The 26,314-nt window shown below is 43.0% G+C and overlaps 1 protein-coding gene across 7 annotated transcripts in view; it reads left to right on the top strand.

Annotated features, from left to right (window-relative positions):
- LOC138528452 (fibrinogen-like protein 1) overlaps nucleotides 1-26,314 on the top strand; it is a 285,943-nt gene that overhangs the window by 107,208 nt on the left and 152,421 nt on the right. For all 7 annotated transcript variants that reach the window (XM_069640091.1, XM_069640085.1, XM_069640087.1 and 4 more), the window contains 2 exons: nucleotides 8,548-8,743; nucleotides 10,823-10,907. In XM_069640091.1, coding sequence (XP_069496192.1) covers nucleotides 10,833-10,907 — 75 coding nt within the window. In that variant the 5' untranslated portion in view covers nucleotides 8,548-8,743; nucleotides 10,823-10,832. The remainder of the gene's footprint in view (nucleotides 1-8,547; nucleotides 8,744-10,822; nucleotides 10,908-26,314) is intronic.

Below are 26,314 nucleotides of genomic sequence, written 5' to 3'. Positions count from 1 at the left end.
GGGCTTCAAATGCTTGTGATGGGTCTCACATGCACCTCTGCCGGCTGACCTCCTTCTAGGGATTCTTGCCTGCAGGAGCCTTCTCCTACAGGGCTCTCTTTATCACTGTGTCCGCATCTCTCTCAAGGTATCTTTTAAAATGAGACACTTTATGGTCAATGACTTGACCTGGTGGTCGAGCCGTCACCATCGATCCTGTGACATGCGTCACTGTCAGTGGGGTTGTATCAAACTGTGATTCCGATGTCTTCTCTTGTCTGCGACTAACGAGCACTCGGTCTACAGTTCGTACTGCCGATTCTATGGCATGCCTCTGACAATATGCATATTGAATCATCTTCAACTTCTTTGCCTGATCTGTGATGACACAGGTGATAATGTCATTACTACCTTCTGCTCGGAATCTGCCCCAGTATCACAAAGCCGAGAAGCATTACAAACTGAGACAGCCATACCATCCCATATGTCTAGGGGTGGTTAATTATGAGTTAAACTGAGCTCAATGAAACAATATGCTAAACCAAAGGGAAAGTATAACCAAACTGCCATTAAGAATAGAATTAGTTAGATTGAGCAACACCAGTAAGGACTAAAAGTAGTGCATAGAGTGCACAAGTAGTGTGCCGTATAAATAGTGCAACATAGTAGAAAGGGACAGGAGGTTCCTGTGTACTAAGAAAGGGACTCACTAGACCGATAGAGCAATTGGATTCTAGGTAGATAAGATGCTGAATACACAGGCAGGGACATCAGCATATGGTAGACATAGTAGATGAATAGACGCAGCAAAAGGTCACCAATACAGAAACAGAAAGACAGGAGTGCAGCCATTTTTCTAATGCACAGTCCACAGCAGGTCTCAGAATTAGCAAGGCCTCAGAACTCAAGATGCTGAATTTACAAGAACAGATGTACTAGAAACTTGTGCAGAGCCCAGACAGTAGCTCCCAGCCAGAGCCAAGGTCAGGACCAGGAACGGAGTAATAGATGAACGAAACGCAGGAATGAGATGATGGTGCCCAGGATAAGAAGCGGTAGACTCCCAAGTTAATCAGTTTTAAAGATCTGTGAGGAACCAGGAATGAGACACGGACACAGAGTGTTTTTAGGTTTGGGTATAGACTTATATATCAAACACAAAGGGGGTTGGAAAATGCCTTGCTGTCCCTACTGTGAGGTATTATCCCTACCTACACCAAACCTAAGGGTCTATCCGATGACAAGAGGTCCAAAGCAAAATGTGCTGAGTCCAAAGTTCTATTCTGGCCCTCCAATTCAAAAAATAATTTCTAAGGTGAAATGGGAAATGTCTTGGCCTCGAAAAGTGTGCAAAAACATTTGAGTTCAAAAGGAAAGAGGACATTTTAACACAAAAAGTTCCCAATTGGATGACTTTCACAGTTCCGGGGGCTTGTTGCCTTCCACAGGTTCCCTCTCATACATGTCCAAGCTCCTAAGGGTAGGAGTCTTCTTTAGACTTCTCTGTTCAACAGAAAAAGGGTTTGTTTGTAACACAACTTGTCTGTTAGTCTTAATTTCATAGTATACCTGGCGTATTCCCTTGCCAGGCTTCTTTTCCTCTTTAATGTACTTTCAAAACAGTCTTTGATTATACCTGATGTATCCTCATATTAGGACCTCCTCATGTCATCTACTTTACACATTTGCCAACTTTACTTTGCCTGGTATACGCTTCTGCCAGGGTTTTCTCGTATACTTTACTTGACACACTTGCAAACTTGAGTCTGCCTGGTATACTCTCCTGCCAGGACTTCCTCATGTGCTTCACTTGGCACACTTGCAAACCTGAATCCGCCTGATATATTCTCCTGCCAGGGCTTCCTCATGTGCTTCACTTGACACACTTGCAAACTTGAATCTGCCTGTTATACTCTCCTGCCAGGGTGTTCTCATGTGCTTCACTTGACACACTTGCAAACCTGAATCTGCCTGATATATTCTCCTGCCAGGGCTTTCTCATGTGCTTCACTTGACAGATTTGCAAACTTGAATCTGATGGATATTCTCTCCTGCCAGGGCTTTCACATGCTTCATTTGACACACTTGCAAACTTGACAATATCTTGTATTAATTCCATCACTTCCCTTTTGGAAATATTGAGTCTCACATTCTGTATTATATGCTTAATTTATTCTTATTTGCCTTTGTTAGGGTTGCCGAAGTCCTCCCGGTGTTCCAGCTTCCCTCTTGTGGACTCACCAGTTTTCTGTAGCATTCTTCAGTTCTCCCGCAGTAAGCATTCAACAGCTCTTCTGTGTCCCGTTCCTTCTCCCCGGGTTTGCTGACACCGATTTGTGGCTTCTGCTTCCCTTGTGGCTCCCTTTTGCCTGCTATACCCTTCTCTGTGTTTAAGCAGCGTGAATGCTGCTCTCCGGTATCTGCGAATACCAAGAAGCTTTCCCTTCTCTTCCTCTTGTGGCATCCTCGAGTCTGACCAACAGCACAGTGGCCTGACCAACATCACAGTGGCCCCTCGGTCAGCACCGACAGGACGAGATTCTACCAGCCAGAGTCTTCCTCCTGTCAGCTGGTTCAGTGTTTTTAATGTCCCAGCACCAATTATGCACTCATAGCCTCTAGAGTGCAGCTTGTGCTTCTGGCCTTTCTCGATGTTCATAACTACACTGAGCTTTCTCGTCACAGTACTTTTAAATTCATGGAAAGGGAAGTCGGTTCTTGTTGACTTACAGATAGAGTATGGGAAAGTATTCTTAATAGATTTCATTGGTGGGTGAAGGGAGTTATGACAATATGCCATTAAGGCATGGGGAGTGGAGGGGGTATGCCTAAAAGGAAAAGGGGGATACCATGTCTCGTCCCTTGAGGTTCACTTCCGCCCATGTGATCCTCCCTCATATAGCCACCACCAGTGTCAAGATCAGGTAGCAGTGGCCGTCCCTGGCCAAATTGGGAGAGGCCATTGCTGAAAAAGGAGTGATGACACCATCAGATTCATCACACAGCACAAACAACCATGTATGTTGAGGTGCATGAGATCAGTAAGCCAAAAACATTATAGGAAGTAACTTAATAGTGTCCCAAGTGGCCACAAAGAACACAACATGCATGTTAGAATTGGCTAAAACCTCAATAAATAGAAGGAAATCCACTCTCAAACATGGTACCCTAACACCTGATCCAGAAATGGAAAACAGTGGCTATTCATTACAAGCCAAACATAATAAGGCACTTGCAGATCCTCCTCTGCACGTACACAGACACTAAACGGCACACAAGGCAGGGTACAAAGTATAGGGAAGGCCTCATTGCCTCAGGATAATTAGGAGTATTCTTTAATTGGAATCATGGCAGACCATGACATTCTCTTCTTCCATTCATGTCTCGCTCATATCTTGATGCACTGTCAAGGTGTCCAAGCTTGGTAAGCTACTTGAACTGTGATCACTTGTGTCTATCTTTACCGTTGCCACCATGAGTTCCTTACACTGGTGTGTGTTAAAGTTTGAAGTAGCAACATTATATCGCAAGTGTAGGCTGCAAGTGTATGGATGAGACGTGATGAAAGGCAGACCTATGAATTAACTTTTGAAGTAAAGACAGCTGCAAAATCAGCGATACTGCGAAAGGAAGTAGACCACTCCAAAGTCTCTGTGAATAGTACATTGTTTGAAGCGATAAAGCGAATGAACAGGAAAAGTGAAATAAAGAATATTAATTCCTAGAAAAGGGGAGAGTATAAGTTAAACCCGTGAACTTTGAGTTGAAGTGGTCCTGCGGGGTCTGTAACGAAAGCCATGCACATTCGAAGGTTTTTAGCATCTGAAAGTGGTCTGAGCCCGACTGAGGGAGACCCAAAGTATAATAAGCTTGGGGAAGGGAGCCCCCTGGCAGGTTTGTGTTTAACTTTGTCATGAAAGGTCTGAGCCCGACAGAGGGGTACCTAAGTGAATTGTATGGTGAAAGGTCTGAGCCCGATAGAGGGGGACCTTTGTGAACTCTTTGGTTGAAACTTTAATTTTGAAGGCAGGAAAAGAGACTTTTTAACGTGGAAGACCAGGCAGGCCTCGATCCACGTTTTTGGAACTGTTTGTTGTGTTGGAATCCGAGCAAGAGTGTGTCATCCTGCCTACAGGGACTACCTTACTTCATGAGTTCCATTGAGAGGAGAGCTGGTTCAACCACATTTATTGATTTGAACACTGAGTTTTCCTTTTTGCATACATTTCTCCTTTTTACAACTTTTTGGTAGAAGAGATAAGGCAGGCAATACGTTTTATTAGCATAGGCCATTTTGAATTGACAGACTCCACTAGGACTGCGTTATTTATTATTTGATGGTCGAGACAACTCCCATCTTAGTTATAGGGCAGATTAGCAGTATCTCCAGCCCCAACCATTTCAATAAAGGTTTTACAAATTGTACCCATTGTGTCAGTGTCATACTTGTGATACCATGCCTTCCCTACAATATGCCTGGCAGGCACATTTAGGGTGTAATCTACAGGTTGGACAGACAATCCATCTTTTATAATTTAAGGTTGCCCTGGCACACCCTCCAATATATCCCATCTGCAGATCATGCCACGGTGGTGGGTCCCTGTCTAATCCCAGATTGGACAATGCTAACAACTTGTTATCAGGCATACCATGCAAACAAACGTAATCGATAATCGAGGGCTTGGAATGCAGCAGTGCAACTCCTTTTCAAGCTACCCAAAATAGCATTAGTTTCTGCATCTCAGATATCCCTGCATTGGCTGCCTGTCAAGATTTTGTGGCTTGTTTCCAAATGTATAAACGGATTGGCCCCTCCCTATTTAGTCAACAAAATTGCCGTAATCAGCCATCTTGTGTACTACGCTCATTTGCACTTGTTATCGATTCCATCCTCTCACTGTGTATCTAAAGGTGGTCAATTTTTTCATTTTACATGCCACAGTTGTGGAATGCATTTCTGCTTTCTCTGAGCAAACTCTCCTCCCTTTTGGTCTTTAGGAAAGCACTAAAACCCTTTATTTTTCATTGGTAAGTGTTACTTGTTCATGGAGCTTAACTGCAGTCAGTCGATAGAAAATGGCATCATTTGCGCCTAGATGAGGTTTGGCCCATCAAGTGCGCCATATAAATACATCAAAATCAAATCGTGTGTGTTGACTTGAAGTTTATGAAGCCATCAAGTCATCAGGGCCGTAGGTCTATGTGTTTCATTCTTTTTTAAGCGGAGATAATACAGCTCCCTCTTTCCCCATGGGGCATGTCGTATTGGTGCATGTCTTTTCGACAATGTTGATTTGCGTGTATTATTCTAAAGTCGAACCAAGGTTTTCATACTTGGTAACACCCCACATTCAACGCAACTAAATTTGCTGTATGATCTTTGCTAGGAACGAATATCTCACTACACATACAATTTGATTCATATTCTTGCCTATCTTTTATGTCACTACCCATGTGCTGGCCCAAGGTCTGTTCCTTGCTGTTTTCAATAACCTTTGATCCATCTTTGAATACTGTAAAAACATGTTCACATATATCAAAAATTATAAATCATTCAGGTGCAATAATTATAGAACGGTGCATAAATAATAATAAATAATGCATAAATAAATATAAATAAATAAATAAATAAGAAATGATAAGAGAATGTGATCTTTCAGAACTATTACCCAAAGTGACAATAACGGCAGAATTGAAGCACTTTGAATTTTTTTACAAAAATGACTTTCTAAAAACTGCCTAAAAAAGTTAATTAGTACAGTCATAAACATGTAAGAACAATTAACATGTCATAACTCAAACTCCAACATGTTTTCTGTCTTTATGCTAGACATTCTGACATTCTCCTGGGAGTAACGTTCACAGTAGGAGTTGAGATGGCAAAAGCCCACTTCCTGCTCTTAACAAATAGGTTTGGTATCTACAAGAAAAAACGATTGTAGGGATTATTAAATGATGCTCACATTCAAACAATCAATACAATCAATTCAATTCAATTGATCATCTAAATGTAATAAATATGTATTGCATCGACCTGTGAAAACGAGAAACGAGAAAGATTACCTCTTGTTATTCTTTCCAATGTATCAAAAGAATTTTTTTATTGACAAATGACACAGCTCAGGACCTTTCTGATACTTGTGTTGCCTGCCAAACTTTCAGAGACCACATTCAGAAATCCCAAATGTGTCTGTTAAGCAATGGCAATGATTACACCAAGTTGGAAAAAAAAAACATGGTGCCAAGAAAAGCTCTTAAAATCTATACTTCTACTACTTACTTTTCATGTAGTGGCCGAAAATACACTCTATTGAATCATTCACATGTCTGCTTCTATCTGGAGGAACTTAGCCCAAGTTCTAGCCCAAAGTCTATTTGAAGAAAGATACGTAAATGTATCCGGCATTCTTACCATGCTGAGATATTTATCTATGCCCATTATAGACATCTGCTAAGTAGTGTGCATCTACATCCAGGGCTACTTACTTTCATACTGGAAATTGCTTGGGCATAAAGAAACCAGGGGGAACCCAGCATCTTTATCAGTTCTTAGATCTACCATCTTCAGTTTAGGAAGATCTATCCCTGTGCTGTATCATGGTGTTTAGGATTTCCGTGTAGGAACGGAACGTCACATGATGTAACTTGCACTAATGCAAATCATATTAGAGTGCACTTTTAGCCGAGTATAGAGGCTGCCATTTTAGAGTCTACAATCAATGGGGCAATCTTGCGAAAATGACCTCCAGGAAAGTAGAAAACCTAAAAAACAATCCAATTTCAATCATTGTTGAATTTAAAATACCCGATGCCACTCAATGTTGTCGTTTAAGCAATGTATATGGCTGTTCATGCAGAAAATAAATTGCTGTCCCAAATTACAGTTTCTTTTCAATTACCTGTTGATGACTGCCAGTGTCCTCAGGATTATTTTCCACTTGAAATCATTGAATGTATGTGTTTTTTCAATTAAATGTTTTACAAGAGGAGCTGTAATTATTTTATTTTTAACACAGCTCCTGTGTTTATCACGTGAGTTTTAACCATTTGTGTGGCTTTTCTTACACAAAACAAATTACACAGGCACGTAATCAAATAAATAACATTTTTGGTCTCGCAATTTGTGAAATGTAATTGCTCCCAAGTTGTTTTTAAACACAAATCAATTTCCTGTGTGTGCAAAGTCAGGTCACAAACGGAACATTTTCCACATGGATAGTGTCCCTGAACAGGGGCCAAGCCCCACGGATATGTGATACCTAACTGTGTACCCTTTGTATGTACCTTTACGAGTGATATCATTTTGCTTCACCAGACTTCTTTTTTTTGTTTGTATTTTTTATAACATACAGAAGATAAAAAGCAACATCATATTATAACAAATAAGCATCATTTAAACAATATAACAGGATATTTACACAACTTTTACAAGCTGCATATAGAGCAAGGAAGGAAAGAAAGATTCAGAAAAAAGGGAGAGAAATAGATGGCAAATAGAAAAAGAAAAGACAAAGCAGAGAATGACGTAAAAAGAATATAAGAAAAAGAACAAAAAACACCAGCAAATACATTCAATAATGCAGTTAAATGGAAATTATTCAGATATGCAATTTGTTGAAGGCATTCCATATAGATAGGTATGTATCAGTTTCTGATAAATAACCTTCTTCCTACTTCACTAGACTTCTATATTGATGCTTCTTTTACAAGCTGTAAGGGGACTACAAACTCCTAGATCACTTTTTTCAAAGCATTTTTTCCAGTTCTTCTTGATTCCTTTCTGGATTCTAAGGGATAAATCCGTGAATGTGGGCACACATACCAATGTTGGTTCTTCATTGCGTTTGTTTTTAGATTGCAACAGAGCCTCCCGGTCAGAGTATAATGCCCTTTTTGCAGACTCCTTTACCAATTATTTGGTAAACCCTTTTAATAAGTTTAGATTTCAAAACGTCAGCTTCGTTTCGGTACTTAGCAACTTCTGTACTATTTCTCTTCAGTCTTAAAAACTGGCCAAAGAAGATATTATCCCTGGAATGTCTGGCATGGTGACTACAAAAGTGTAACAAATCATGTTTTCTGTAGGTTTATGAAATCCCATCTTCTGCATACATTTTCATATCTAAAAACGGATCACTTCCTTACTGATGAATGTAAATTTAAGATATGGATTCCTTTTATTAAGCCATCCGATGAATTCCATAATTTCCTCTTGATTCCCTGTCCATATCGCTAGGATATCATCAGTGTATCTGATCTATTTATTTACTTTTGTGGTGAAGGGGTTGGAAGGACTCTAAATCACTTGTTTCTCGAACCATTCACCATATACATTTACTAGGCTGGGAGCCATAGCAGAGCCCATGGCTGTAGCCTCAATGTGTTCAAAATACATGTTATTAAACTCAAAGTAGTTATTAGGTAACACAAGCTCTATGGACCATCATAAGAATGTTTTGGGTTCTGGTAGGTTGTCAATGCATTCTCGTAGTCTTTCTTCTATCATTTCAAGTGTGGCTCTTTGCATAGTATATGTGTATAATAACAAATATTAATCTCTTTTAACAGTACTCATTTATGGATTTCGGAAGTATGAAAAGCTAAGTCGATGCTTATGTGGGATTTGAATTTGAGAAATGCAGGCTTCTCTCAGGACAACCACCATCTTTTATGAGCTATCCACCTGAATAGGATTGCTTGAACTGAAGCACCAACAAAAAAGGAGCCAATAAATAAGCCCAATACATCTTTCAAATAGCAATCTGTAAGTATGAAATGATATATATTGACTGCTGAAAGAGAAGAGTGGATACTGGGCATGCTCGCACTGGTCTTTAGGAGAATAGGGCAATACCTAAAGTGCAGACCCACCATGCTAGTATGGGCCAGCTTTTTTTTGTCAAAATGGCCCAGTTGTTTGACCAAAGTGGCCCAGTTTTAGGAGTTACTTCACTGTGCAGCTAGTAGTCTTGACCAAGGTTATTGACTATATATTCATTGTAATGCTCGATCTGAAACACATTTTATCATCACCTCCCCTTCTTGGGCACTACTCAAAGTCCTACAAAACGAATGCGTTGCCATTTGTGACTGTAGACCGTTTTGTTGAGGGTGCCCCGGGCAGTTTTATGCACCAGTCCGACCGTTATACTATATTATGTATACCTATGACAACAAGATGCATAAATAATATTGGGTATTTTGCTGTCTATTGTATTTCCGATATAAGGTGTAATTTAGTCAAAGCCTCATGGATTGGGCAAAACAGCAGACACTGGTAGACAGAGGGGAACTGCTTGGAACATTAGTGAGACCCTCGTTTTAGAAAGTAGAATTCAAGACGTTTACATATTGACTCAATAAGTTGGCCAACATAATGATTAGGACAAGGATAATATAGAATTAGGAGCCAAGGGAGGCAGAAGATTCTTTCACATGTAGAAGAACTAAGTGAACAGGCGATTACTACCACAAGAGATGAAACGGCAATAACTCTGCTACCCCCGTACAATTACAGTACTTTTTAAGTTGTTTATGTTTACATTAGCAATCCTTTCTTTGTTGACCCACAAACAGTCTATTCATCAAGTACTTTTGGATAGATAGTGCAATACAGATCTAGGAGCCGTCTTCCTTAAAAAGAGAGGGTCAGATGTAAGTGTGTTCCTATATTGCATACACTGAAATAAATGGAGTATCTCTGCTATTGTGAGCACTATTTATAAATCTCGGCCAAGTTCTGCCATTTCTATTTCCTCTGGGTGGCCATGTCTCTGCATTACCAGTTTCTATATCCTCTGGGTGGCTACGTCTCTTTATTACCCATTTCTATATCCTTTGGGTGGCTACGTCTCTCTAGTACTAGTTTCTGTCTATTACCCCCTTCTATATCCTCCGGGTGGCCACTGCTGTCTATTATCCACTTCTATATCCTCTGTGTGGCCATGGCTGTCTATTCTCCACTTCTATATCCTCTGGGTGGCCACGGCTGTCTATTATCCACTTCTATATCCTCTGGGTGGCAATGGCTGTCAATTGCCCTCTTCTATATCCTCTGGGTGGCCACGTCTCCCTATTACCCACTTTTATATCCTCTGGGTGGCCACGGCTGTCAATTACCGGAGTGTGCACTGCTAACTATGGATTTCCCTAGCATGGAAGCCGCATAGGGGCCATGTCTTACTAAGAGAGCACAAGAGGAGAAAAGTTATTCACCAACCCATACAAGAATGCACAGTATGCTCTCCTTCACTTAGAGAGTAAGAAACTCACCGTGGAATGTTTAAAGAGTGTGGAGAGATGGGATTGAAAAACAAGTGCAATGAATGGCTACATGGAATTACATTTACATGGACACTCCACAGGGAACAAAACCATCCTGATTCCCAGACATGACCATTTCCCCCAATTGGACTTTATTGAAATATTTTTTATTCACGGTTGAGATTCCAGGAGAGAACAAAGCATAGTTAGAGGCAGGGAACCTCTGACGCTGAGCACCATGCTGGGGAAGCAGGTCTTGCTCCAGGCATCAGAATGTTGTTGGCAGGGTCGACTGGTGACCACTTGAGCCAGGGTGTCCGATGCATCTGACTGCAAAGCGGCAATGGGGTGCTGTCACCTCTTTTGCCCTGAGTACCCAAGTGGAAGGCTATAGCGCATGAACTCAACATTCCTTTAAGTTCATGTATAATTTCAATCCTTTTTTGAAAGTTTGACTACTTTTTTGGGGAAATGAAACACTCTGATAAATCAAAGAATAGTTGTATTCACGAGAAGGTTACCTGTGTACCATAATGTATGTGATGTTTTCACTAATGTCTGTATAACATTGTGTTTTCAGGTTTCACAAAATGGCTGTGCCGATGCCCTTCTTGTTCCTGGTCCTTGGCCTCCTGAGTTGCTGTTCATCTGCCCCCCGACTATCAGTGGGTAACCTTTTTATAATTCTCACAGCCAGTTCCATTTGTATTGTTGATGAATGCCAATCTAGGGTCCACTCCCCAGAGATTCATCCAGGAGTGGACTGGTAAACAAAAGTACCCCTAGAAGTTTTTTTTAAAGATGCCCAACATTGCACTGTGCAAGCAAACGTAGCGATCAGGGAGGAGGCTTTTGGGAGGTTCTCCTTTCGACTACATTCAGAAATAAATGTGTCCAACTGGTGCATTGGAAACCACTGCTGTCCATATATAGGGACTAACATGGTTCTACGTGATTTCTTCGAATTGTTTTCATTGAACTAAGAAATCAGCCAATTTTCCTTTTTTTACTGGAAGATTTTGATGCAGCCCCCCCCCCCATAACCCTACCGACATTAATTATTCACCTAAACCCACCCCCCACATATATCTGCGGTAAAATCTGTTGTAAAACTTTGATGATTTCTATTTCGATGACTGTGTTGGCCCAGGTGGGGCACTGACTTATGCAGGGGTGGCATGAAGTACGAGCGCAGACACACATAATGATCATAGTTTAGGATAATCGGGTTGCACCTAGGATGGCCAATCAGATTCCAGGGATAGTACGTGCCACCCCAGCCCACTCCTTGGACACGCCACTGAGGACAGATAGTGCTCGTTCTGGAGCACATGTAATATTAGAGTATTTTCTCTTGTGTTTCAACAATCGGAAAGTGCTGTATGGCACCCGACTCTAAACACCAATAGAAGCCTGCAATCTGCACTATTCCTTTGTTCTTCTCACTGTTTCCAGGCCTTTAGCCAATCAGCAAGCTTGGAATGGTGGCTTTAACAACCTATTAAAGACTGTATTCAAGCTGCCCTTTGTGATGTGAGCACACTGGGCAAGGAGACGCTCGGTCATAGGAAGCCCCATGCACGACCTCTAATTCCATTCTCGGTGACCTTTGACATGGAGTCAATAAGCTGGGTGGCGACCACCTACCGCACAATAGAGCCCTCTGGTGCGGGCTCTAACACTTCACTAATGTCCTCCTTCTCAGGCCGTTAAATGGCAGTCACGGACCTCAACACACATTAATAGGCCCCAGTTGCCACATGCAGAATTATAGCTTACATAACTATCCCCAAGCATAATACTACTGACTGGCGAACACCGGCTCTGTGAAAGAGCAGTCGCAGTCTGCGTTCTAATGCCAGTGTTCGCTGTACGCAGTCAGGAAGTGGAGCGCAGTGCCGAGGACTGTGAGGTAAAGAGTTTATGTGGGAGCAGGATCAGGGAGATAGTGGTGGAGAGTGGGGTTAGGAGCTATGTGGGATAGGAGGGATAGGAGTGTGGGTTTGCAGGGTATTGGGTGACCTAGGTCTCGGGGCGGGGAGCATGATGGGCAGAGCCCCCCATTAATTATTCATAAGGGGATTGTTGGGGGGACAAGAGGGGTGAAAACCACATAAGTGAGGAGAGCAGGAAATGGTTCGGCGGGGGGTTTCGACAAGAAGGAATCTGCGTTCTGGGAGAGAAAGGAGGGGGATTCGGGGAGTTGTGACTCGGATGAATCACATATAGGCCTCCCACAGTATGGTGGCAAGAGAATCGCATGGAAATTCACTGAAACTGATGGTTAAGCAAGGGTCATCTCCAATGTAGACCTCTGCAAAGCCTTTCCTAGGTATTGCCTTGTCTTCATCTTCTCATCACATAATTAGCCCATCAGTGTTTGACAGCCAGGTCAGTCTAGTCTATGAAAGTTCGTCTGTGATTGCCATGCACTGCAATCTGTTCTTTTTATTTGGCCAAAGATGGGCATTTAACCGACTAATACTTCTGACGTCCTGTTGTGAAACAAAGTGAAATGAATTTTAATCAGGGCTGCGCTTGTCAACTTGATGAAAACTGAAGCCTAGTCAGGCTATAAGGATATCCACAATTCATATGTACAGTATGAAAAATAATCACAAAGACCTAATTGAGGTGATTATTTGCATATGTTTTTGGCCATTTTGAAAACCCAAGTGGGTTAAACTATTTGTTAGGGGTGCTGGAGCTGGGACCCCAAGTACAGTCGGTGGTCAAAACCTTACCCCTGCACACTCTCTCCCCTGAACACCCTGGTCACTGTCCCTCCATCCGCAGCACTACAAATAAGGAAAGTATTCGCTAATTTTTTTAGAAGGATCCCTTTAGAAATTTAGAAATAGAAAAGAAATGTTTGCAGTTTTACCTTCAATGCTGAAAAAAGGAAAAGTGCCTGGGAGAGTATGATACCCGAGCCTCCTCTTGAGGGCCCTTCTTTGCTTCAGCAGTTTTCCAGCTTAATTACCAAAAACATTTCAACATTTAAAGGACCTTTAACCATCCGCTATTAAGGGGGTCGGGAGGATTGTCAAGTTTCTGTTGGACTTCTTCAGATATGATAACTATTTGGTTGGTCAGAGTTCTCAGCACTAATTTCAATACTCGAACTCCACCTAACATCACCCATTGTTTGCCAATGAGACTTGTTTTATTTTTCAGTAAAAAAGTTTCAAAATCGAATCCAACAGTCCACATCTTTTGATATCATTCCATGCAGTGCCAATAACCTTTGATTGCACGCTCAGGCCTGGCAATCAGAGCAACCTTCACACTAGACCGAGAATGTCTCTGAAAACTAAAGCTCCGAACCTCTAAAATAGATACAGTCACCCCGGCAGGCACTGGAAGGTACTCATGAATAGAGCTCCAATCCACACAGACACTCACTCATTTGAATATGCTCACTCTCTTCTCTACCAAAACAAACAATAGAATGCAGCTTTACCCCTCAATCAATTCGGCCTTGTTGCACACATACCTTTACACCTTCACGAACACCTCAACAGCCTTTAAAACACAGCTATACCCCACGAGAAAAGTGGGTAAAATCAGCCTAGTTGCACACATGATCTCACACACAAGCTCCACTGCCGCCAAAATGCAGATGCCAAGGGTCATTCATCCTTGCTGCATACGTTGTACTGATCTCACACAACCCCAGCACTACGCCTAGCATTAGAATGCAGCTACACACAAGTAAACTGCACTGGCTGCACACATACTGAGTGCACCCAAGCACTATCTGCATTTTCCATTGACCTGGACTAGGATCCCTGAGGGAGTTCAACCCACAGCGCTTTGAGATCATTCCAATAAGAAAAAAAGGCGCTATACAAATGCTGAATAACATAACATAAAATGTGAACGAAAACAATCAAGTGGATTGGTTGTTTAAATGGTTTCAATGTTAGGTGATTCTTCACAGTCCTTCAGTGAGGTATGTGAACTCATTTATTCTAAAGGAAAGACAAGGTTCCAAGAAAATATTATAGCAAACTCTCTTTGTAAGTAGCTCTGGCAGAGCAGGCAGGCTTCACTCGAGGGAGGGGAGAAGGCTGGTGGAAAGGCACAGCTGGTCCCAAAAGGCAACCAAGAGAATACACTACATAGATATACGGAAACATTTAAAATCGATTACATTGTTACACAAAGGTTGCAAGAAGCTCAAATAAGTGCTTTACGTTTAGGACACAGGACACACAGAAAAGCACAATGTATTAAAAGGCTAACTGGAACCAACCAAGGAGGGGTTGTTGGGAAACATTTTATAAACGGATGTATTTCATAGCACACTTTTTGTGAAAACGTTTGTAAAAAGCAATTAACAATATGTTTTGGCGGGTAATAGAATACAAAATTCCAGTCACAGGCAGGCCCCCAACAGCACACAAGAGCATTTCCGAACACCTTGTGATGATCCCTTTGTACCCAATATATGCCAGTAGGCTGCAAGTGTTAGAACACATTTTTATGCTGGCTCTGCCAGTATCCGCAAGCAAGAACACTTCGGCTTTGCTCTTAATGCCACTAATAATGCATTGCCATATCAAGAAAACATGTCCATGCTGGCTGTGGCCGTGGCAGCATCCCCACATAAGAACATTCTCTTTGGCTTTGCTCATAATGCCTGTAATAGTGGCATACACTTCAAGAAAACACGCATATGCTGTGGTTATGACTTAGTCCAGTGTCCTTACGCAAAAACACACAGCTTGGCTTTGTGCATAACACCAGTAATAATACCATGCCACATCAAGCAAGCATGTCCATGCTGGCCATGCCCATGCCAGTATACCCACATAAGAACATTCTCTTTAGCTTTGCTCATAATGCCTCTAATAGTGGCATACACTTCAAGAAAACACGCATATGCTGTGGTTATGACTTAGTCCAGTGTCTTTGCGCATAACACCAGTAATAATACCATGCCACATCAAGCAAGCATGTCCATGCTGGCCATGCCCATGCCAGTATACCCACATAAGAACATTCTCTTTAGCTTTGCTCATAATGCCTGTAATAGTTCCATACACTTCAAGAAAACACGCATATGCTGTGGTTATGACTTAGTCCAGTGTCTTTGCGCATAACACCAGTAATAATACCATGCCACATCAAGCAAGCATGTCCATGCTGGCCATGCCCATGCCAGTATACCCACATAAGAACATTCTCTTTAGCTTTGCTCATAATGCCTCTAATAGTGGCATACACTTCAAGAAAACACGCATATGCTGTGGTTATGACTTAGTCCAGTGTCTTTGCGCATAACACCAGTAATAATACCATGCCACATCAAGCAAGCATGTCCATGCTGGCCATGCCCATGCCAGTATACCCACATAAGAACATTCTCTTTAGCTTTGCTCATAATGCCTGTAATAGTGCCATACACTTCAAGAAAACACGCATATGCTGTGGTTATGACTTAGTCCAGTGTCTTTGCGCATAACACCAGTAATAATACCATGCCACATCAAGCAAGCATGTCCATGCTGGCCATGCCCATGCCAGTATACCCACATAAGAATACTCACTTTAGCTTTGATCTTAAAGTGACTAATAATGGCACACCTCCACACGCACATTCATAGGAGCTCTGGCAAGCATTTTCCCACAGTGGACACAAGAGTCATCACTAGCACCCCATCCACCACAAAATGCACACCTCTGGGGGTTGATCTCCCTTCTCATCCACAAGTACATGGCCCCAGGCTCTGCCCCTTCTTGTCCAGATGACACACATCAACCACCTGAACACTACCCTCCACAGTGGCCCAGAACCAGTATATCTACCACTAGTCCCCCTCAAATCCAGAGAGGCAGCTGGGCAGCCAGGAACGAGGGACAGTGGGAAATGGCCACCACAACAAGAGAAGGATGCTGATCCAAGGGGAGCTCTGCAGCCTGTACACTCTTCGAGTATCCGGGGAAAACGTGCAGTAGAAAGGATTTTTTCTGTGGCTCCATTGAGGCAGCCATAGAAGGCAGCAGTGGCGGCTGGTGATATTTTAAATTCCAGTGGCATAAACATTTCCCATGAATGTGTGAAAGTGACTGAGTATAGTAAGGGGGCCACAACCAACCAAGGATATTTCTGGAGGTTCTCCACGTGAGAACATATTTTAAATAATCTGGTAAAAAAAACACACAGATTACTATCAATTTTAAAGGGTAACACATGACAAATCTGATAGATGCCAAGTCCCCAACCGAGCAAAAAAAGCATCTTCCGACGCATTTTTGATGATGCCGTTTCCCACAATGTGTGCCAGTATTCTGCAAGTGTAGTACATTTTCATGCTGGCTGTGCCCAAACATGTCCATCCTAACTGCACCAATATGTGCCAGCATCAACACATAAGAACATACTCCTGTTGGATTTCAACATAATGCAGTAAAAAATGATATACAACAGAAAGTAAAAAAAACATGTCCATCCTGGCTGCACCATTGTAAGCCGGTGTGCCTACATTGAACCCTTGTGTTGGCTTTACCCATAGTGTCAGTAAAAAGTGCCATGTCCTTGCTTGTTCACCACTACCCCCATGTTTAACACTCATTTTGGCTTTTGCTGATAATTACTATGCCAGTACAGTGTGCCAAACACTCCCTCGCCAAAGGCCGCTCCTCTGGTCGCGGAGAACCCTCCCCCAGCATTCACACATCTTCTTTCATTGCCACCCTCACATTTACACATGCATTTGTTCTTACTCAACTTCACCGGCTCCCCTTTCCCTGGCCTGAAATGTACAAGACAGACCGACACACACCACTTTATTTTGTAAAATACGTACCTTTCCTGACCAGCGGTCGTGGCACTGAACCTTTTCTCCAGCTCAGGTTCACAGCTCCATAGCCTTCCCTGTTCAGGAAGCATGAACTGAAAGCACACTGCCCGTGTTGTTTGTTAACACTTTTCAATCCCTGGCCCAGGGATCAGAACGAGGTTGCCAAGCATGGCTCACACCTCGCCTCCAGCTCAGCCCAAGTAGCCATGGCAAAATGCATGCCTTGCAATGACCAGTGCTTTAAGTTGAATGTGAAATGGAAGGGGACCCTAAAAAGGGGGATCGGCCTAGGTGCTCAGCATGGCCTAAAAACCTCCCCTAATCAACACATAATGAGACCCAGCAAACTTTGCTTATTGGGTCACTCAGCATGGTCTTCTGTGGTCTTGTTTGCTTCAGTCCGCATATTCTAAAAACATCTCTCTGTCTCTGTTTGTAAATACATTTCTGTTGCTAAATAAATTACTTTCTCAATATATAAACAATTCAAATGGTGGGAACATCACCTTAATTATGTAAATATATCATGTCTGAGAAAGGGGAGTTAGACTAATGACACCAAAGTGGGTCTTGGCTGCTTTTCATAAAATCAAAGAGCATTTTGGGAACATAAGGATGACAGACAATTTTTAAATTTGAGAAATATGTCTGTGATTGTGTGTTAACCTTGAAACCTTCTTATCAGGTAATGCTCACAGTTAGTCCTCGTTTCACTTGTCACAACTTACCCTAAAAGTAAAATATCTCCAAAACATGAACCACACATACCCAGTGGGACAGCTTTAGTTAATGGGGATGAGGCTTCAGCTCCTCCACTTGTGGAGGAAGATGTCTACTTTCCCTAATTACATTCCTTTCAAACCTTTTGAATGGATCACTCCTCTTCAATTCTCACTGTCCCCGAGTCCCTGAAGTGTGCTTTGAGGTGCACACACAGGGGAAATCATGCATAGGAGAAGTCGTATGGGTTAGCCCTACTGCCCTGGAAATGACTACCATTCAAGCAGGACATGGAGGAGGGGCACCCGCTACACTACTGTGGCTTGGCTCTTGGGATGCTAAGCGAGCGCAGCTGGAAAAAGGGACCCATAGGCATAGGCACAGAATACACAATGTACTTAATCAAAACACAAAAGATAGACCCTTGGGTCATGCCCTTCCCACTTCTAGCTAACACCTAAACTATACCTGGTGTTAGCTTCAGGGTATCAATCGGCTCAAAGGGTGACGAGCGAGAAACGATGGACACATTAGACTCACAGTCATCGACCTTAAAAAGGTGACAATACTCTCCTACAAAATGGAGGGAAACCCAGTAATAACTGCTGGCTATTGCTCCACCCTTTTTCTGTAGCCAGGAGTGCAGTGCAAGAAATAATGTGGGGGCAAAAACTCTGTGAAATCACAGGAGCAGGCTGAATTCCAGTTTCTGGTTTAAATCTCCATGGACCTAAGAGAATAACCGAAACATGTCTTAGTCCAGATAGGAACATGCTTTAGTCGCTTTTGGGGAAGTTTTAATTGTTCAGAAAGGTTTCCTCATAAAGTATACAAAAGAGTCAGGTAAGTAAGTGTATGTTCACTCCCATAGGTGCAGCTAAGCAAGCAACTAGTCCAAGAATGTCACAGAGGTGAGGGGCTATAGAAGCAAGGATGCCAGACAGACCTTTCCCCAGCGCTGACCAATGGTTATACGTAAGGGGTTAGTGGGTTTGTAAGGTTTGATTCTGCAAGGATTGTATTGTAGTTAATATCCTTGGTTTTAGGAGTCCTGCATTTGCCTGACTTGAATACCTTTAAAACCCAACAAGCATCTTACACTAAACTATTTCACTGGTTGGATCAAGTCTCATGCACTCCATAACACAATTTTATGTCGAAAATGCCCACTTATTCAACTATACATAAGAATGTATGTATACTTTATTGTAACATTTATTATGTCAACTCATGTTTCGCCCACTCAGGGCTTTTTCAAGGCGAATTACTGGTTAAAGAAACTATACCACTGGTAGACGAGCAACGCGCTCCATTGCCAAAAATATCCTTCACGATGCAACACTACACCTACATTGACAGAGTTTCCCAGCACTGGTAGAATAACAAACAAAGATCAAATGTTTCCCCACAATGGATACAGCCGTAGTAGCACTGAGTGGATGAAACACGTGTTGGCATGACACATGAAAAACAAGGAATGTTGTAAAGCAAAATAAATGTTATATCAATCTATACATAGATTTGTATGTATACTTGAATAAGTGGACATTTCGACATAACATTGTAGTATGGAGCACATGAGACTTGATACAACCAGTGAAACCATGGTGATAGGTGTCGGGCAGGGGAGGAAGTGGGGGTTTCAAACCCCTATTCTGTGGGTTTGCAACCTTTGAAATGCAACTCTGATTAACCCTAGCCAGCATAGTCCATGGAAAGGTGTCATATGCATGATAGTCCCAAACATCTGGAAAGCTGCAGATTACAGACCCCATGCCATAGGTTATCGGGAAAAGGGAAAGCAGAGGAGTGCCACCAAACAATGGACAGTGATCCCCAGGACCCGAGGACAATTGCATCTGGTTAGTCAGCCCAGGAGCATCAGATGCAGTTTCTGTTTGCAGGTCTGCATGTTGTGCAATCAGTATTATTCAATCATGCTGCTGCTAAAGTGCTTCAAACCACCTATGCACCCTATGCATGGGGTCAACTTGCCAGCGAGACAATGGTCCCACAGCCATGACAACAGCCAGGAATGGACCCACGAGCAGAGGCCAAGTAACAGTAGCAGCTGCCCTTGGTTCTAGTTGAAGGGCTCCCAGTCTGAGGACACTTGGGTCACAAACGGCTTACATGGAGGCAGTATGATAATGCAGATGGTGGTCGAGCAAGGGACAGATGACCCTCTAGCAAGGAGGACAAAGGGGGAGGCATCAGCTGTGATCTGATGCTTTCAGTAGTAAAGCAGGAAAGGGCAGGACAACAGACAAAAGACCCCCAAGCCCGCCTGTCTGGGGAGCAGTGACGCTAGCAGGAGCCCATTTACAAGCAGTCTCCTCGAGTTCCAGAACAGAAGTGAGTTAGGTCATGGGTTTCTCACAGTTAAGTTTTCTCTCTCAGGGGCTGGTTAAAACCATCCTACCAATCACACATATGGCATTGTAAGGTAGGCATGGTATCACAAGTATGACACTGATACAAAAGGTACGATTTGTAAAACCTTTATTCAATTCTCAGGGTTTGGTAAAACTCCTGTTTTGCCCTGTAGCTAAGATGGGACTACTCTCTAGCATCAAATAATAAAGAAAACAAAGTCCTAGTTGAGTCTGTCAAATCAAAATGGCCTATACCAACAAAATGCCTGCCCTATCTCTCATGCAAAAAGTGTGCAAAGGGGAATATTTATGTAAAGGAAAATCAGTGTTAGAATACAAAGAATCAAAGTGGGTGAGTCAGCTCTCCTCCCCACGTTAGACAGCACAGAAAAAGGTGGTCCCAATAGACAAGAGGACACACTCTGGCTCAGGTTCTCAAAAAAAAGCAGTTCAAAAGTGGATCGAGGCCTGTCTGGCCTTCCACGTTAAAGTCACTTTTACAGCATTCAAAAAGTTCTTTCATAGTTTATCAAAAAGGGTTCACAGTTCAACCAAAAATTCACGCAGGTCTCCCTCGATCAGGCTTAAACCTCTCAAAGCATGCAGGTCTCCCTCGATCAGCTCGGACCTCTCAAAGCAAAAGTTTAAGTTAGTCTCCGTCAGTCAGGCTCGGACCTTTCAAAGCAAAAGTTCATGTAGGTATCCCTTGGTCGGGCACAGACCTTTTACTGATGTCAAAGATTTTAGAATGTGCCAGGCTTTTACTATAGACCTCCGCAGGACCACTTTGACTTTCCGTTCACTCGCACTCTTGTGTCATTTGCCCCAGTGTTTCTTGCTCTATGTAGGTCAATATCATAAGCACAAGAGTTCAATATTCACTTTCCATTTCCCCTTTTGCTGGGGTCAATCCTGATCATTACGCTTTTTAAAGTTCATTCACATCCTGGTTTCAGGACAACAAAAACATTTCACCTTTCGCAGAGACATTCGAGTAGGCTACTTCCTTTCGCCGGACCACTCTGCTACTCTGTATCATGGGTTTATCAGTAATTTTAAAGTTCACTTCAGGTCTGCCTTTCTTCACAACTCATCCACACGCCTGCAGTCTTCAATTGTAAGATATGTTGTTGCCACTTCAATCTTACCTTGACACACACCGGTCCTTCATTTTGTTCGCCAACTCACTGGCTGAGTGCATTTCTTTCTTGTCACTGTCATTTTATTTCATGAGTCAAGGTTAATAGCACAGGCCTGGCCTCCCCAACTCTGTCGTTCACCCGGGAGGGTCTCGGGCACCTTTATAACACAATGCAATCTTCTTGTCTGGGATTTGGCTTTCTCCACATTTCTCTCACTGTTCTTTGGAGGCAACAACCTCCTGCAGGGAACTCCTGGGGGGATCCTTTATCCTTGGTTCTCATCCCTCAATCCGTCACTCTGCTCCAGTAGGTTTGCCTTTGGCCCGGAAGTTCTGTTGCTTCTCGTGTTGCACCTTGCTCAGAGTGTGTCTCTATGTTGCGCCTTTTATCCGTGTGGGGAGAGATAATGGGTATCAGATGTATGTGATTAAAGTCAAGTGCTTGACCTTGCCTGACACGATTAGCGGGATATGTCCAATGAGATTTGTTAGGGTTAGTCTTGTTACTCTCAATCGCCCTCTTCCTTGGCCCAGTGTTTGTGTAGAAAAGGGTGGGGGTTGAAACATAGGAGAAGTCTATGAAATAGGAGGCGCCATAGGTACACGAAAGGAGGGAATACCTCATCTCACCATCAGTCATCACCAGGTGATCCTCCTGCACTGATCCATCCCCAGGGTCTGGATCCAAAGGCGAAGGCTGTGCCCAGGTCACCTGAGAGAAAGATCCCCACGGACTAGTGGGTGAGACACCCTTTGGTTTCTCACAGCAGGCAGACAAAGGGTTGGGTTGCACCCAACACTTAGTGTGTCCGGAGGCGTAGGTCAGACTAAAGCAGCCTAAACCACTCTATAGGGTGCAGAGCTGGACTCATTATGAGCCCAGGCAAGCACAACTGCCATTTAAAATGATGGGCTGGAGGGTTGCCCAAAGCTATGCCAATGGTTATGATTAATTGAACACCTTCCAGCCATCACCTTTCTTTTTTTCTAAAGTCACCCAGAGTGGGACGGGTATGCCCAGATGTGGGTGCCGAGCCTGCTGGGCCTAAGCTACTCCTCACTGATGATGCCCAATGAGGCCGAAACAGGTCTGGGGATGTTTGTGGTCTTGTGCAGAAAGGATGTGACCTAGCAGTTCAGGCTGGACTGCCCCTTTTGGGTTACGACCATGTCTGATTTGCATATGGTCTTTCCCATTCTGTAATGGCTTGGCACATTGAAAAATGGCATCCCCACCCTCCTCCTCCTCCTCCTCTTCCTCATCCTTCTGCCCCTGGCCTCCTGTCGCCAATGCTGCTCCAACACTCTAAGCTGCACATCAGCATTCAGCACCTCTAAGTCCACAGTAGCAACAATGAATGGCAGCATAGTTGTGTTGGGAAGTGTTCTTGGAGTGGGTGTGGCCCTTTACCTTTAGTACTGTTCTTGTGTGCATTGGGTGCACCTGTGTGGATTGAGTGCATCTGTGGCCTTATTTCCTTCACCTGGATCGATTTACCGACAGCTGCGAGGTGGTGCTATCTCCGGCTTGCATTTACCAGCAATCCCATCAAATATCTGCTGGAGTTACCGGCAAATCCATGCTCATAATGTGCCAGTGATACCATTGTGCCAATATTACCAGAACATTGCCGGTATTTCCTTTGCATGTGTTACCAGCGCCTGTAATTCTGGGAGGTGTTATTGGTGCTGGACATTCCAGGAAAGTGATTTCCATGAAACCCATACTTTGACAGACCTGTAAAAATGTTGGCAAATGGTATTACCAGCACTTTTACAGGATAGCAGCAAACTTGTAATGAGCCCCATAGTCTACTTAAAGCCGCAACACGTAGTGCCAAACTCCTGTCAGCTCACCCCAGAAGGTACTTGCCTTGCTACACTCCCAGATTATATGCTGTCTTTCCCTCTCTTCCCAGTTCATCCCGACATAGAACTCCCTATCTCTGTCTCACCCAAGTATATTAGACCATACTTCAAGCAAACTTTTGTTACCTCCCCCTGAACCTGTAGAAGAGTGTGCATTGTAGCAACCATATGACCAGATATTCCTACCCATAAAATTGCTTCTCCCAGGACCATGCTTTTGGGGGCCCCAACCCCCAATGTTATACTGAAACTGTTATACTCCCCATATGTGCAACACTCTAAACAACTTTAGTCTTCCTCTGCCTCTCGAATGTACACCATTAGCTGTTCAATGTCAAATCGCTGATATATCACACCCTGCTCAGAAACCGACAGGGTCAACAGAGCATCTTTTTCTTAAGATTAATCTCTGGGTTAAACCATATTGTTGCCTTCCCTGCTCAAAATGTCTCATAGCCCATTAATCTCAATATGTTTCCCCTGGTGTATCTAAGGAATTCCATTACTGGTGTATTATCTTGACTGTTCTCTGGCACAATGATCAGGTAGCCCGGGGCTCAAATGGATCACCATATATGCTTCCTCCTTGGTCCATTCGTGAAGTTCTGGTTCCAAAACCTCAAGGACATGACGGGCTGTAAAGGCCAGGTGATATTTTCTGAAGTCCGGAACATTCATGCCTCCTATCTCTGGTGGCAATTGAAGTTCCCATAATGTCAGCCTCTAAGGCTTCTTGTTCCAAAGGAAGGTTTAAATTAACCTGTCAATCTCTTCAAACACTCTTTTACATGGTGGAAGTGTGGCCATTGCAAGAATGTAGTTAATCTGAATTGCCTCTGTCATTTTAAAAGTGTTCACCTTCCCCCACAGCAATCATTTGTTAGGCTCTCAATCGCTGCTCTATGCAGACCCACCCTGTGTTTAGGGTCTTTTTGCAAACTTTCCACAGTGCCTGGAGACTGGATTCCCTTCATCCCAACCTGTAGGAGGAAGAATGAATAATTCAATGCAGAACCCAGAAACAGCACATGGATTAGGTCCTTTTCTCTGTGTTACGGTGGCACACATGTATGCAACCATGCAGATAGATTCATGCCTCTAAACCACCAGGCGTGTACTGCATTGCCACTGGTGAGATTCACCTCCTTTGTCCCACAATATAAGTAGAGGTGAGTCCTGCGGAAGACATTCTTCCAACTGTCTATGTTGATTTCACCATTTCGAGAACACTTACTTCAGGATAGCTCTTCTTTCTAAGTAATTCGTCTGAATCCCTGACCATTCCCTCTTTCGTGCCACTCGACAGTATGCCAGGTCTAGTATTTACTAATCCTCCTCGACTTCAGCAATGGAAATCTGGAACAGACAACCTCAGGATAAAGGCTGGCCATCCTATTCTATAGACTGTTTGTTGCCTCCTTATAATATGTGGTTATTTCTTTCCCCGTTACAGCTTCTGAATCAATCTCATCTGGTTCTAAGGGTGTGTGTGCTGTAGCACTCCCGCCATGGGGGATTTGTACCACCGAGTTGTAACCCACAACCTTTCTTTTTCGATTTGGAGGGTATTGCTTCCCATGCTCGCAGGAGGTACTGAAACCATCCTCAAGCTACCGAAGTTGGCAAAATTTCAGTGAGCCCTAGCTCTCGAATTCTGATTGCATCCTCTTCACCACAACTTTGATGTTTTCTCTCATCATCTGACCCGGGTCACTTCAGATAGATACCTAAGTATTTCATCCTATTTGGACACCAGTTGGAACTGTAACATGACACACCAATTTTCTTGCAGGTCAATGACACCAGAATTGGTTCAGATTTCCTCTGGTTGATCCTACAACCTGAGGTCTTCCCAAGACTTCAATCTACTTCATGTCAAGAGGGATTTCCACAAGTGCTGCAGTACAATCAGGAGATCACCTGTGTATGGCCACAATTTCCTCCCTATTCCATCAAAGGATACTCCTTTGATCCATACATCTTCTGTTATCTAGACCGCTAATGGTTCAATTGCCTCTATCCAGCCTGATGACTGGCACCGTCGGTCCATTGTACAGTAATCTTATCCATCTCAGAAAGTCATCTCCAAATACTGTCTGTTCCAGTGATCTGAAGAGGAAACTCCTATCAATGCAGTCGAAAAGTTTCTCCACATCCAAAGAAAGTGCTACAAGCCCCTGAGTCAGTGTGAGTATCAGTTTCCTCATGTTAGCTGCTGCTTACCGACCATTAAAAACACCTGTCTGGTTCAGGTCTATTAATCTCGTGAAGATCCTTTACAGCCGCATTGCCAATGTTTTCCCCAGTATTTCATAGTCGCTTCAAATAAGACTATTCGGCCTATAATTTCCTGATGAGGTGGCTTCCTTGTTCTTCTTCAGTACCTCCTAAATTGACTTATGCATGTCCCTTAACAGATCAAACACACTTTAACGCATGATCTTATACAATTCTGAGGGAAGCCCATCTGGTGTCAGGAATTTCTTGGTGTTGAGGCAGTTCACCACCTTTCTCAGTTCCTCTGTTGAGATCCCATCTTTTAGTTCTAGCCTCTCCTCCTGTTTGGGTGGGATACCTTTTGAAAGAAATCATCTAGGCCCTTGGTATTATTCTGCTTATCTGCAGTATAAAGATTTTCAAAGAAGGGCAGGAGTTCTTGTTTGATAATATCTGGGTAATATGATATACCACCTGGCTTTTCTACATTACACTGATGACTATATCACTGTCCAGAACTCTCAGCTGGTGCGCAAAAAGCCAACTACATTTCTCTCTTTATTTGAAGTCGGAGCAGCATGTTTTAAACGGTGCATATTCTGCTTTTTCCAACAAATACCTATTTCTCATAAACTCCCTCTGCTTGTCCTCATCTTTGCAACTTGCATAATCCATCTCCATGTCCTTACTTTTGCTTTCATAACTTATTGTCTATTGGGTCTTTGTTTCCTGGGCATGCCGAACAGGCGACCATACATGCAAATCAGCTAAAAATGACAACACAAGCCATAATCTCCATCACAGCGAGTTACAAACAGACAAATAGACAAAATACCACCAATAAAACCTCAGAAAAATTGGATTACTGCCCGCTCCTCATCCCATACTTATGTCCAAGATGCATAAGAAGACAGGAAAAAACTCATCTTCACAAATACAAT

Source organism: Ambystoma mexicanum, chromosome 7q, assembly GCF_040938575.1.
Source record: "Ambystoma mexicanum isolate Mex_15411 chromosome 7q, UKY_AmexF1_1, whole genome shotgun sequence".
NCBI lineage: Eukaryota > Metazoa > Chordata > Amphibia > Caudata > Ambystomatidae > Ambystoma > Ambystoma mexicanum.
This window is presented reverse-complemented; position numbering and strand designations above follow the sequence as displayed.